The sequence below is a fragment of the Hordeum vulgare genome, chromosome 2H (assembly GCF_904849725.1).
Source record: "Hordeum vulgare subsp. vulgare chromosome 2H, MorexV3_pseudomolecules_assembly, whole genome shotgun sequence".
NCBI lineage: Eukaryota > Viridiplantae > Streptophyta > Magnoliopsida > Poales > Poaceae > Hordeum > Hordeum vulgare.
This window is the reverse complement of record NC_058519.1, coordinates 409,670,148-409,683,672: the sequence shown is the minus strand read 5'-3', so window position 1 is coordinate 409,683,672 and position 13,525 is coordinate 409,670,148. Positions and strand designations below refer to the sequence as shown.

At 43.2% G+C, this 13,525-nt stretch overlaps 2 protein-coding genes across 6 annotated transcripts; one reads left to right on the top strand and one right to left on the bottom strand.

The window, feature by feature from the left end:
• Positions 1 to 1,347: 1,347 nt before the first annotated feature.
• Positions 1,348 to 7,928, top strand: LOC123426442 (serine carboxypeptidase 1-like). The gene is made up of 13 exons (XM_045110284.1): positions 1,348 to 1,696; positions 1,801 to 1,877; positions 2,153 to 2,275; positions 2,351 to 2,453; positions 2,535 to 2,572; positions 2,667 to 2,768; positions 2,859 to 2,939; positions 3,031 to 3,270; positions 5,914 to 5,979; positions 6,104 to 6,225; positions 6,992 to 7,105; positions 7,484 to 7,529; positions 7,701 to 7,928. The coding sequence occupies exons 1-13, from the start codon at positions 1,411 to 1,413 to the stop codon at positions 7,782 to 7,784; spliced, it is 1,482 nt and encodes a 493-aa protein (XP_044966219.1). The 5' UTR covers positions 1,348 to 1,410; the 3' UTR covers positions 7,785 to 7,928.
• Positions 7,929 to 8,368: 440 nt separating this feature from the next.
• On the bottom strand, positions 8,369 to 12,851 carry LOC123426443 (50S ribosomal protein L27-like). Of its 5 annotated transcripts, none has more exons than XM_045110285.1 (5): positions 12,787 to 12,851; positions 12,262 to 12,301; positions 9,381 to 9,487; positions 9,155 to 9,276; positions 8,369 to 8,898 (listed from the first exon to the last, which is right to left on the bottom strand). In XM_045110285.1, exons 3-5 carry the CDS (start codon positions 9,457 to 9,459, stop codon positions 8,662 to 8,664), a joined length of 438 nt encoding a protein of 145 aa, XP_044966220.1. In that variant the 5' UTR covers positions 9,460 to 9,487; positions 12,262 to 12,301; positions 12,787 to 12,851; the 3' UTR covers positions 8,369 to 8,661. The 5 variants fall into 5 exon arrangements, with proteins under 5 accessions (XP_044966220.1, XP_044966222.1, XP_044966221.1 ...); XM_045110287.1 differs by having other exon boundaries at positions 9,381 to 9,478; positions 12,787 to 12,825; XM_045110286.1 differs by lacking the exon at positions 12,787 to 12,851 and adding an exon at positions 12,576 to 12,708.
• Between the last annotated feature and the right edge of the window lie 674 nt (positions 12,852 to 13,525).

Genomic DNA, 13,525 nt, shown 5'->3' with positions numbered 1-13,525 from the left:
ATAGTCACAACTTATCATGGGTGTCTAAGACTAGGGCAGCCCGTTTTCAATTTTTCTATGCTTATTTTATTTTTATTTTTTGTTCATTTCTCTTTTTCTTTTTTGTTTATTTTTTCCTTCCAAGTTTATTTTACCTTCTTAATATTTTGTAAATTTAAATTTTAAAAATATATTCAAAATTTCAAAATGAAAACTTATATATTCAAAATTCTGAAAATATTACCATTTTCCGAAAAATATTTATATTTTCCAAAAAATAAGGATGTTTAAAAAAGTCACTTAATTGTTTCCAAATTTGAAAAAAAAATTACTGAAATATTAAAAAATTCAAAATAATGTTCGCATTTAAAAAATATTTTCTAAATTGTTCTGAATGTTCAAAACATATTCCCCTTTTTAATAATCATTAATAAACTAAAATGTTCGTATTTTTAATAAAAAAATAAGTTTTTATAATTTTTTTTGTTAATCACGAAAATTGTTCTCATTTCGAGTTGTGATTGTGTGTTCCAAAAAAATATTCTCATTTTCTGGAAATGTTCAGGATTTAAAAAGAACATGTTTCCAAAAATATTCGGCAGTTTGTAACTTTTATTATTATTTTGAAAAGTTTGAAAAGAATCAATAAACAAGAAAAAATATTTCAAATCTCAGACTACAATATGTACTTAAATATTTATGTTGTCCATGAATTAGCAGGACGCGTTTATTCGATTGGCTAGCAACACATGATCAGATCTTTGAGGTCGTGAGTTCAATTCTTCAATGCCTTTAATAAAAATTACTCGTGCCTTACAAACACACGTTGTTTTGGTGTGCGCCAGTGGGTTGGCCGAGATAAACCCTGATAAAGAAGAGACATTCATGCCTGATTAAAAGCTGATTAAGCTAATGAAACAAGATTCATGCATAGAGTTAGCAATCCATCTGATTACATCATTGTATGAGAGAGTGGTCGAAACAACCATGTTCGAAGGTCCGATCAACCCCACCATCATCAAGATTTCAGAGCAATTGTTATTATTAATGAAGATACCGTGGAACAATTGCTCTATGATTGAAGCTTTAAAAAAAAAGTCTCGTAGCCAATGACAAACAGATTATGTGACGACCATGTGTTTACGCACTGCCTTGGCAGCCTCCCTAACATTTTGAAGGGCCCTACTCTGCATTCACACCGTGGATGGTCTCACCAGCATAGCACGGCCACATGCCGCTCCATCACTCAAAAATGCTAGACCTACGTAGGACATTAACGTAAAGCTACGTTGTTGACTTCCTCAACCAATCACCTTCCCCCCCTGATTTCCTCCATCACTGGTGCTCGGCCTCAGCCACTGCTCTGTAGGAGTATAAAACGGACACCAACGTCTTACCAAACCTCTCCTACCGCGGGCCTCAAATCCATCAATGGCGTCCTGGCCCTCTCTCGCCCTCCTCCTCGCTCTCGTGCTGCCCCTCATCCCTCTCGCCGTCGCGGCCCCGGAGAAGCACCTCGTCACCCACCTCCCGGGCTTCGACGGCGCCCTCCCGTCCAAACATTACGCCGGGTACATAACCGTGGACGAGAGGCATGGCAGGAGGCTGTTCTACTACCTGGTGCTGTCGGAGCGTGATCCGGCCGCCGACCCCGTCGTGCTCTGGCTCAACGGCGGCCCCGGCTGCTCCAGCTTCGACGGATTCGTCTACGAGAATGGTTTGGATGGGGTTGACCTTGTTCTCACCTCTCGTCCCGACCGGACACGGCTAGTTTCTTGTGTTATCTTGTGATTTTGGGCCGGTGCTCTCTTCTTTGCTCAGGCCCCTTCAACTTTGAGCATGGAAGCACCCCCGGAGGACTGCCCAAGCTGCAGCTCAATCCCTATAGTTGGTCAAAGGTAATCCATCCGCATACCTGAACAAAGCCTAGGAGCACAGGCCTACCCTGCAGCAACCTGCCCAAAATTTACGACTACTAGTCTAGCTCGGCTCTGCTAAATTTGTCCTTTGTCCACATAACTACGCTAAAAATGTAGACTACTTTGGAACATGACTGTCCAACTATATCTGTCTTACCAGAACCCGAATCAGTTCCCATGTTGGCAGAAAACGAGCAGTATTGTTTTTTTTCCCATGCCAAGTGATTGAATAAATGTGTCATTAAACTAACTAGGTTTCAAGCATGATGTACCTGGACTCCCCTGCCGGTGTTGGGATGTCATATTCATTGAACAAATCGGATTACACAACAGGTGATCTGAAAACCGCAGCCGATGCGCATACCTTCCTTTTGAAGGTAATCTTTGCTTCAGTAGCAGTAACTTGCACTACATAATAGAAGAAACGATGATGATTTTACTCATTTTTGCAGTGGTTCGAGTTATACCCAGAGTTTCAGTCGAACCCATTCTACATTTCCGGAGAGTCATACGCAGGGATATACATTCCTACGCTTGTTGATGAAGTTGTTAAAGGTGGATTTTTGTCACTCACAGCAAGTAGACTGTTCATGGTTGAGATCAGAGGTTTCTTACATCATCCTTACGTCGTTGCAGGGACACAGAAGGCTCTGAAGCCAAGAATCAATTTGAAGGTCATTCCCACTGACATTTTATTCGTCGCCATTCAGTTGCGCGTGCAAACTTGTGTGTGTGAGCTTACAGTCTGAGGTTAATGCTTGCATCCAGGGCTATCTAATTGGTAATGGAGCAACTGACGCAGACTACGATTTAAACTCTTTTGTGCCGTTTGCACATGGGATGGGTCTCATATCAACCGACTTGTTTGAGGTGTTTGTGCATAATTGTCGGTGCTGCAAGTAGTCTCATCTGTGAACAGATAGTAAGCTGACAATGACTTGACTGTTTGCCCTGTTTCAGGATGTCAGTGCTGCTTGCCATGGCACATTCTGGGGAGAAGTTGATGATGCATGCCAAGAAAAGATAGATCGAGTCCGTTGGGTAATGTCCACGTACCAGAACCTCTAAACCAACAAGCAAATGCGCGAGCTTCCAAACTCTGTAAGGCATCAATTTGTGTTGTCATCTGCAGGAACTGAAAGACCTGAACAAGTACAATATTCTTGCACCATGCTACCACCACCCTGAAGCCCAAGAGACAGTGTTCGTGAACAGCAGCTTACCATCAAGCTTCAGAAAGCTAGGTGAAACAGAGAGGCCTTTCCCAGTGAGGAAGAGGATGGCGGGGCTTTCATGGCCTCTCGGTCTTCCTGTGAGCAGAGGACGTGTCACCTTGTGGCCCGAGCTTGGCGGTAGATCACTTCCATGCACGGTATGCAAATTATATATAGATATGGGATTTATTTATTTTTGTCAAAGCTTTCATCGATGCCAATTGTGTAGATCATTTTCAATTTGCGTTTTTCATTTTCCATCATTACACAAAAAAGTTTTCGTCTCGCTTCATATATAAAGCAACGAACGACAACAATCCGATACAAACACACATCACTTTAACACACGCACACACACCCAAGACAAGATACATAGGTGTTAATCGCAGCAACACCACCCCTAGCACTATAAAAGCAATCGGGGATTCAACCCGAAACACGCCACCGTGAAGAAATGAAGCCGCATACGACGAACCGTGGGCTCCAACGCGGCACCTTCAACAAGGATGCGGCACCGAAGCATTGCTACCGTCCAATCCGAGTATCAGAGTTTGCCCTAAAACAGCACGACGGGTGGTAAGAGCCACGACGATACCTTCAAGACGGGAACAAGCTTCGTCATCGCCGGTCTGTCCGAAGAAAGAACAGGTTTTCACCCCGATCAACACTTACCGCCACCGATCGTCACACCCCGGTTACCACGCCGCTCACACGGCCATGGCCACCGGGTAGCACCAAGCCACGGGCTAATTTGTCCATGAGCACCGCACACCAACCTTCAGGGCCACCGCCCCGACATCCAAGACCTAGGCACCACCTCATACGAGATCCGCCGCTACCTCAATCAAAGAAATGAGCGGAAAGGTCCTGCCTTTCCCACCCTGGGCAGCCCCCAGCGTCGATACCAAATAGGTCGGCCAAAACTGGCCTCCATCGACTCGTCCTGTAGCACCGGGCGCGAGACGAGCTCGATCCCGCGGCACCGTGTGCGAGACAAGATCGGTCCTGCTGCGCCGTGCGTGAGACGAGGTCGGTCCTATGACATCATGCGCGAGACGAGGTCGGTCCTGCCGCACTGGACGCGAAACGAGCGATGGACCGCAGCTGCGAGAGGGTCAGCCCTTTGACGGAAGTAGATATCGGACGACAAGGAGATGAAGCGAAGGTCGACACGGTACGACCGCAGACGAACCGACACCAGAGTAGAAGCCGGCCATCGCCGTGGGCAGAGCCACCGTCTAGCGCCACGCCAAGGCCACCGCCCATGCGCTGGACCTCCCCGTGTTGCCGCCCACGGCCGGAGCAACGGCCACTCCAGGCCGCTGCCCAACCCGTGCCACCCACCACGAACCCGACGCTAGATCCAGGACGAGTGCGTCGTGCCGAGTCCAGATCTGGTCAAGCCGTCGCGTCGTCATCCTGCGTCGTGTACCTGACCTCAAGTACACCCCCAACCACCCATCTTCACCAGCCAAGAAGGCCATGGCAGAAGTGGCCGCCCGCTGGCTGCGCCGCCCTCGGCCAGCGTCGCCTTAAGGCCATTTATTTATGAGTGAATTCCTGTTTCTACCTTATGTTTTCACATCTTTGATAGTAATTACCCATTTAACGGGATTTCATCCGTTTTACCCCATTTAACAAAAGTTCTGCGACAATTTACCCTGTTTCAAATTTTGTGAGTGTCAATTGTCACGTTCAGGTGGCATGCCAAATTGACAGGTTTTTTTTTTGTCTATTTTGCTCCATGTTGAACCGGTCCTCGCAGCTTGTCCCGACCCGGACGACCCGATATGATCGCCCCAATACAGGTCATTCGCGTCGCGGTCAATGCATAACTCAGTTTTGGAAAGATGACACGTGTACACATGATCTTCTAATAAGCATCTTAACTCTCTCAATCAAACACCTCATCGGTCCATGCATGAGTCACGAGAAATTTCAGGATATACAAATTGTTGTGATAGTGATGGTCAAAATCATGTGAAATAGGGTATGAAGAGGGACATAGACCCGACATCTATTGATCACAAGCTGATAGCGTCCAGCTATGTCGTCAAAGTAGAAAGAAAAATTAAGCATATCATGATGATGTCACATACATGCATACATACGCCAATGCCGACATCGGCGAGCTTGACGGAGTCGACAGACTCCATGGGTCGTATTAATCATCTGGAACAATACGTTCGTATGACAATACATCGGTTACGCATGCGTGACTGCGTGCTTCCGGCCGGCTGCCCGTTGTATACGTACGTGTGTTGTTTTGTGTTGCTTGCGGCAACTACGAAGCCTGATTGATCAAGAGCAAGACTAGCTAGAAGAAGCTAGCTTTGCACTACGGGTGGATCGGTCAGATCACGTCGGCTTGCTTCTTCGTCTTCGTCGTTCGTCGATGCGTATCGTCGTTATCGGAAAGTACTCGACGTCGGGTCTGAGCCAACAATGCAATCGATTAGGGGCTAGTGTGGCGCGCGGCCGAGTCAGACATTGTATGTTGGATGTGATGCGAGCGACGTTCATCGGGTCAGGCCTGGTCGGGAGAAGTTGTGATGACCAGTTCAGCAGAGAGAAAAATAGACAGGAAAAAAGATTCACGTGACAGAACGCTCGCAAAGTTTTAAAAAGGGTAAATCGTGACAGAACATTTCCTAAACGGGGTAAAACGAATGAAATCTCACTAAATGGGGTAATTAGTGTCAAAATTGTCAAAATAGAGGGTAAAAAACAAAATTCACTCTTTATTTATTTAAGCATGGTTGGTCCTCTCATTTATAACAGTGACCTGCATGTCCTAACAGAGTGATGAACTTGCCACTATATGGCTGGATGATGAAGATGTAAGAGCTGCCATTCACGCCAAACCGGTATGATGGTTGATTGGTTGATGCGAGGCAAATTAGTGTGAATTCAATCCTGAAATTGGCACATATTAACCTCCTCTTGTTTGTCGGGAACAACCTCGATCCTCGATCGGAAATGACACATCAGAAAAGCTTAATTGGATCATGGGAATTGAACACTGCAAGAATAGACTACACTCATGATACAGGCAGCATGGTGGAGTACCACAAAAGATTCACAGCTATGGAATATCGCGTACTTATTTACAGGTATGGGGCACACCTGCAAATTGATCATTTGACAATGTTAACACCGAGTAATTTGTTTCCTGTGATAGAAGACACCAACTAATATATGAAATCAAATTTGCGTGAAGATTCAGTGTAGAACAGGTTGAACTACTACCACTAGGGAATAATAATACATTCAATTGTCCAAGCAAAACTGACAGTTTTTTCTACTAAAGCAAAAACTAACAGATTGGTTGTGCATAACACATTTTGTGCTTAGGGTCATTGCTATGGAAGAGGAAAAAAAATATGTTTGAATAGGATAGTGAAGCACAAGTCTCAGATCATACCAAATTACTTCGATTCAATGTAAAGAACGTGATATAACCTTCACGAGAAAACAACCCTTCCAAACTTCAGTCCTGCTATTTTTTGTGAGCAAATTCGTTCAGACAATAGTCCTAGACTCTTGGTACCTGAAATAGGACTTAGTTCTTACCAATAAGGATATTTGTCAATTGTCATAATAACCTTTAATTCATATGCTTACATAGTTATATTGGTGTGCATGTGTCGTGCTTAAGGCATAAAGTTGTCCATTTGGAATGCTTAACACGAACGGTGGAAACACAATCATCAGAGAAAATCAATGCTTAAGCTACAAAGGAGATATTAAAAAGTATGGTATATTCCATTGTGGATTTTTGGCACTATGGGTCACAAATTGGTCATCTTTTACAACTCACAAGCGTGTAATTTATTTATTTATTTATTGTGAATAACTCATAAGTGTGTAACTGTACAGTGGAGATCATGATCTTTGTATCCCTTTCACTGGAACGGAGGCATGGGTCAGATCATTAGGCTACCGAGTTGTCGATTCATGGCGACCATGGCACTTTGGGGGGCAAGTTGCTGGGTATGATGTTGTACCATTTTTCTCTACAATTGTAGATCTTTCTCATTGAGTTCATCATTTACATATATTTATGGTTTAGTTATACATCTGCCATCTGATGCACCAATTGATACATGACAAGCACTCTCTAACATAGCCATTGAAAATTGAACACACGCGAGAATTCAAAAGCAATCTAGATTAAGAAAAGGAGCTACATGCATGGTTTTATCACTATATTTAATTGGAAACAGAGACAAATGTTTTGCCTCATCTCATTAATTAAGTAGAGTTACCCGGTCCTCAAGTTGTTTTGGACTTCATGTTAGGATTAACAAAACATTAAAAAAAAGACGTGTATCTGAACTGCTTTAAGTTACCTGTTTTATGCGACTGCAGATATACACAAGGCTATGATCGCAATCTCACCTTCCTCACCATAAAGGTATGTAAGCAAGCTTTAAAGTCCAGCTGGAGAATGTTGTAGAGACACATCTAACATATTAGATTGGTTTTCCATCTTCAGTGACTTGCCCGATGCCGTGTCTAAACCAAACTTAAATTGAAAAGAGTTTACCATATGACTGAGGGTTTTTGACAAGTTACCATGTTTCAGGGATCTGGCCACACTGTTCCTGAGTACAAGCCCAAAGAATCGCTGGCATTCTACACCCACTGGCTGTTTGGAGAAAAGATCTAAATTGACCTAAATGAAACAATCAAATTTTGTAAACATGCATCTTTTTTTCCCTAGCTGTTCCTATTTTAGACTTTGATAAAGACTGTACCTGTTTTCCGTGTCAAACCCAATAAACAATCCAAGGCTCTGATAAATTTCCACGTACATTCTCTTGCCGAGCGTTCGAAACAAACTGCCTTAACACAACCGTTTATCTACACCCATAAACACCAGAAAAGCAGATAAAATAGACATAAATCTGGACGTTAGCACTGTACCAGAAAACATTACACCTGGCGACGTTAAAACTCATGAACCAATCATCTTGAAACTGCCCAGTAACAGAAGCATGAAGATTCGTCCAACACACTATGTAGTTCGCCGAAAGTTTTAGCTGCCTACTGAGTAAGCTACTGCAGAAAGAAGTATCATGGAGATCAAGAGAAATATTGCAGCAACACAAGGCTTCTGCTACAACATACCATACCATTCCTCCCAGATGACCACTTGAACTTCAGCAGCAGACAACACCTACTATGTGTTAATGTGGCAAGCTTTCATATGGTTTGCCAGCAACAGCAACTAAAATGGATCGCAAGTCAGTATATATGCGAACTTGAGAATAGACCAAACAGCAGGTTACACTGTCGGTTTCAGGGAAAAGCAGCAGGAAACGAACAAAAAAATTACACAAGTGAACCTTCACTCTCTCGTGCAAAATGTATACTTAAAATGCATCAGAAACACACTGAAGTTGCTTATTGCGATAATCCTAACCCAGAAACATTTTTGCTGGAACAAATTCAATTACGAAGGTATCCATGTCGGAGCAAAACAGCAGAGCCATGCCCAGGAAGCTATCAGCAATTTGTTACTGCGACCCACGCACAGATCAACACTACAGTAGCTCCATGTCAGCTGCAGTGGCTGAACCATCGGCGTAAACAGGGTGGAGAGTGTGCCCAGCTACAGGTTCAACATGAATCCATTTCCTGCCAGTCAGCTTATTCCGCTCAAACCGTACATGGCCTTCCTTCAGAGAGAAGATAGTGTGATCCTTCCCCATGCCAACATAGTTCCCAGGATGGAAGCGGGTTCCTCTTTGTCGTACGATGATGTTTCCTGGTTCCACTTTCTGGAAAAGTAAAACGAGTGTAAACGTTGGAGAGCAGTGTATGAGATCATTTTCCTTCTTTTGGCTATAATAATGAGATGAGTACAGCAACTACCAATGTTACAATGTATTGTATCGTTAAAGCAGATGCCAAAATATCAAAAGTATTAGCTATTTTTATGTGATTAAGTCATTTAGGTCATTATTCACCTAATCTTGTTCAAGGCCATGGACAGACAGAAACATCAAAACCATAAGGAGCATTTGAAGATGGTACCTCTCCACCAAATTTCTTAACACCCAGATACTTGGGGTTAGAGTCGCGGCCATTTTTTGTTGACCCAGCAGTCTTTTTTGTAGCCCAACGCCTCAAAACCAAGCTCATTCCCCCAGATGTCTCTGGAATTAAGTACATACATAAAAGGATCAGGCCACTTGTTTAGAAAAGGAACAAGATACAAAATCAAAACTTTGATGTCACAAACTGCCTAAAGCCTCATCACCTGTTGAGCTAGTGTACACCGGAACATTTGAGATCAATTCTTTGATGTTTACTCTCCTAAAAACTGATGAGAAGGCCATCTTGCTTGATACAGTTTACCTGTAGTCACTATAAGGATTCTCTCAGATAGACATTAATACTGTACTGTGGACGAAAAACAAATCATACTCATGCATCGTGCCTTTTTCTGCATTCCATTCCATGGTGATTAGTACGTTGCTCTACTTCTACTAAGCCGGAGAGTCAATCTATAAGTGTCCAAAAGGCCTCCACTAACCAATGTTAGTCCTCTGGTGCTCGCTTGTTAACCTTTTCCCATTTGTGTTTGATTTAACAGAAAACTAGATGTAGTGACAGTGATCCACGCATTAAACTACAAAGTGTTCAGTACAAGGTGCATACTTTAGTGGCGAGCAGCAGATCAAATACAAGGTGCATACTCACCCCAAATCAAATAGGCAGAAACACGTTGTTTTTCTTCAGATATCTAATTCACAAGCAGAATAAGTGTGCTGAAGCAAACTTCGCAAAATAAAGCTTCATGGCTAATGGAACAGTAGAGTTCAATTGGATGCAACATCAGGAATTGGTGAGAAAACTGATTTGAATCAAGAAACTTTCAGGAGCTCTCTACCGTTTTAACTGCCTCGCCTGGACCACTAACTAATGAATTTTGGATTCAAACTTGCTCAGAAGAACTAATGCTAAATCAGCTATTAAGCATAGGTCATTTTCTTTCTATTAACAAAACTGAATTCATCATTTTCCCTTCATCTCCCAACCATCTATCACTGAGTGTAACCCGACTGCAAATATTGATGGTGGATATATCCAAGGATTTTAATGCATAACCCCCACGTGTTGTACAGGTAGTCCTGGACATTTATTAGCATGTTACATTCAGATCTGAGCAAATTGTGGCTAAAAAACATGGGCCTAGCACAGTTCCTGGAGGGATATTAAGAACTCCAGATATCCAAAAGCAAGACTGCTAAAAGTGATGAGAAATTATATTTGGTTACAATTCCACGACAAACAAGAAGGGAGCAACTAGTGTATAAATCATATTATGCCTGAGCTATGAGGAAAGTTACTGACATACAGCCATAAAAAATGTTGGACAATCTTATCCCTTAGTTACCAAAGGTACTCGGTCTACAACGATTAATATAATATTTAATTATGAACATTGTCAGTCAGGTCACAACTAGAACAATATGGAACTTCTCTTTTTTTGCGAATTAGAACAATATAGAACTTCTCTTTTTTTGCGAATTAGAACAAATATAGAACTTGACAACAGCAACAAACTTACTTCATCAGAGCAAGCAGAACTAGAAAACTATACAGATAATAGTCCACCACCATAACAGTTATTGCAAAATAATTTTTTGCCAATAATTATGACGGAAAGCAAATCTAACGATTGTTCCGACATGGTCTAGATACATAGAATTTGAAATCGAACATACATGAATAGTCAATGTGGGGAAGTAAATAGGGGAGACAATGTATGCTGCAATGACAAAACGAAAAACAAGGATAATAAGTTGTCGGTGATAATTAGTAACACTTCACACTGTCATACAGGGGTACTAAGAAGCACCGATATAGGGACACGACACGGGGATAAAGCAATTTCTGAGAAGGAGCCTTAGGCCTTGTTTAGTTGTAGGGGATTGGGTTGATCCCTGCTTGTCACCCAATCCCCTGCATATCAGTCCAGATCACCCCCCCCCCCTCTTCAGATCTCATTTGTTGTTACACCATGTTCGGATGTCTGTATTGGAGACCCCCATGTTGAATTGGTTGTATTTCCAATTTGGAGCGGAAACTGTAATGGACATGAATACGAATTCACATGTTTGGATGATCCTGGTAATGGGCCATGGAATCTCAATATGGAATCCTGTTCGGATGACATACTATGGAATTGCATATGCTTTGTGTAATATTTTCCTATGGTGGACCAATTAAAGTTAGCTAACAATTACATGGACAAGAAAGTAAATGTCAGGAGAAACAATCATACCCTGAGGTAGTGAGGTACAACAAATGCATCCTGACGATTGTTTCTCATTGCATCACACAACACTCTGGAGTCCGATACAGATCCCTCCCAGCCAGGTAGAACATAAAGAAATTTCATGTTCCAGTCAACAGCACCTAGCATGTTAGTGCTGATCGCTTGCTTTCTATTCCTATACCTTCCTTGGTCAGCCGAATTGACAGAAACAGCAACATGACACCCATCTAGTGCTCCCAATGCATTGCCAAACCACTTCCATTTGTAATAATCCAGAGGCTCGACAGATGGATTGGGAAGCTTGATAAACTCCCCATTTAGTGAAAGAGTGCCACGCAAGATCCTCATTTTAATACCATGTCCAACCACCAATAAAAACATAGCAACCCTTTCTTCTACAATCACATATATGCTATCAATAAGACCACACTTCTCGCGCAACATTGTGCACAGAGCATGAAAAATTATTTTAGTTAGTCATAACTCATCGTAGCAAGTGACTTTGGATCCATTGTACATTTCTTTCAACACATACTTCCTAAGACATTATCGCTACTCCTCGTCACTAAAAGCATCCCAAACTCTTCGGTGCCCTCTGCGTACTAAGATATGCTAGCGAAAGACAAACTGACTCAACATACATCCATGTCAATACAATCCGTTTTCTCTTTCTTCTTTTGTTTTCTTCGGTAATTGAAGCAATTAATTCCAGTTGAGACATGTCAACATTATGCTAAATTTCATACAACACAGAAGACCATATGAAATTCACATAAGCATGCATCATTCAATATAGACCAGCACACAAGAACAAATTAGCATGCCTCCCATCATTCAATCAATGAGCAGCTCATACCTTTAACTCGGCCTCCCGGTGTTCCCCTTATCAGCGAGACCTGCAAAACATGAATCTGTGGTTAGTAAATAAAATGGGAAAATGGAAAGCAGGGGAAGAATATGAACAAGGGAAGGGGAAGACTTAGAAGGGGGCTGGCTGGTCAAGGAAAAGAAGAGAAGGAAGGGGATCCAGGGAAGGAAGAAGATGGAAGAGGAAGGGGAAGAAGATGGCAGAGGAGAAGGAGAAGAAGATGTGTGTGTGGGGGGGGGGGGGGGGGGGGGGGGATTTGTGGGGCTGCGTCGGCCAGAAGATGGACGGATTGGGGGCCGCGCCTGGCAGCAGGATGGGCGGCGGGATGGATGGTCAGCGGCAGCCAGCGACACAGGCGAGTTACAGGGCCGCGCCGGGCTGCAAGACAGGCGGCGGGATGGAGTAAAGGTGGCTCCAGGATAGGGAAAGGGGCGGCAGCCATGGGGGCTTGAAGATCCGCCGCCGCCGGAAAGGGAACGAGGAGGAGGAGTGCCAGGGCGTGGGGAACCCTACCTGCGCATGCGCCGCCGCCTAAGGCTGTGTTCGGTTGACACGGTTGTGAAGAGGTTTTGGCACGGATTGAAGTGGATTTAATTCCCTACAAGTCAAAATCCCCTCAAATCCCATTCAATCCTTTTGACAAAGGATGTAACCGAATGAGGTCTAAGAGCATCTCTACTGGAACCCTCAAACCCTTAAATCTAACACCAGTTTTAAGGATTGAGAATTAACATTTTTTACATTTTTAAGGGTTGAAAAACAGGGGCAAAGACTAGAACCTCAAACCCAACCCTTATAACGGATAAGGCTTGGTTTTGAGGGTTCTAGTCTTTGCCCCAACCCCAACCCTTAAAACTGCCATTTCATATATCACACATTTCATCACATTTCATCATATGACATATCACAAATTCGATCACATTTGACATAAAACAATAATCATTCTAGTTATTATTACACCACCGAATAAAACAATAATCATTCAAATCATTACAACAATGTTTGAGCAAATTACAACAATTGTTCGAATCAAATAGGACACAGAAAAGTAAAACAAAGATACATCATGGGCCAATGCGCCGCCCATCCAAATGCCAGTGGTGCTCTACTAGATCATCCCGGAGCCGACCATGAGTGGTTCCATCCTCAATCTCACAATGTGCTTGAAGAAAAGCTTGTATGCGAGAAGGGTTTCTTTTCGGGGCGCGGAGGGGCGGCGGGGCGGCGGCCGGAGCGCGGGGGGCGGAGGGGC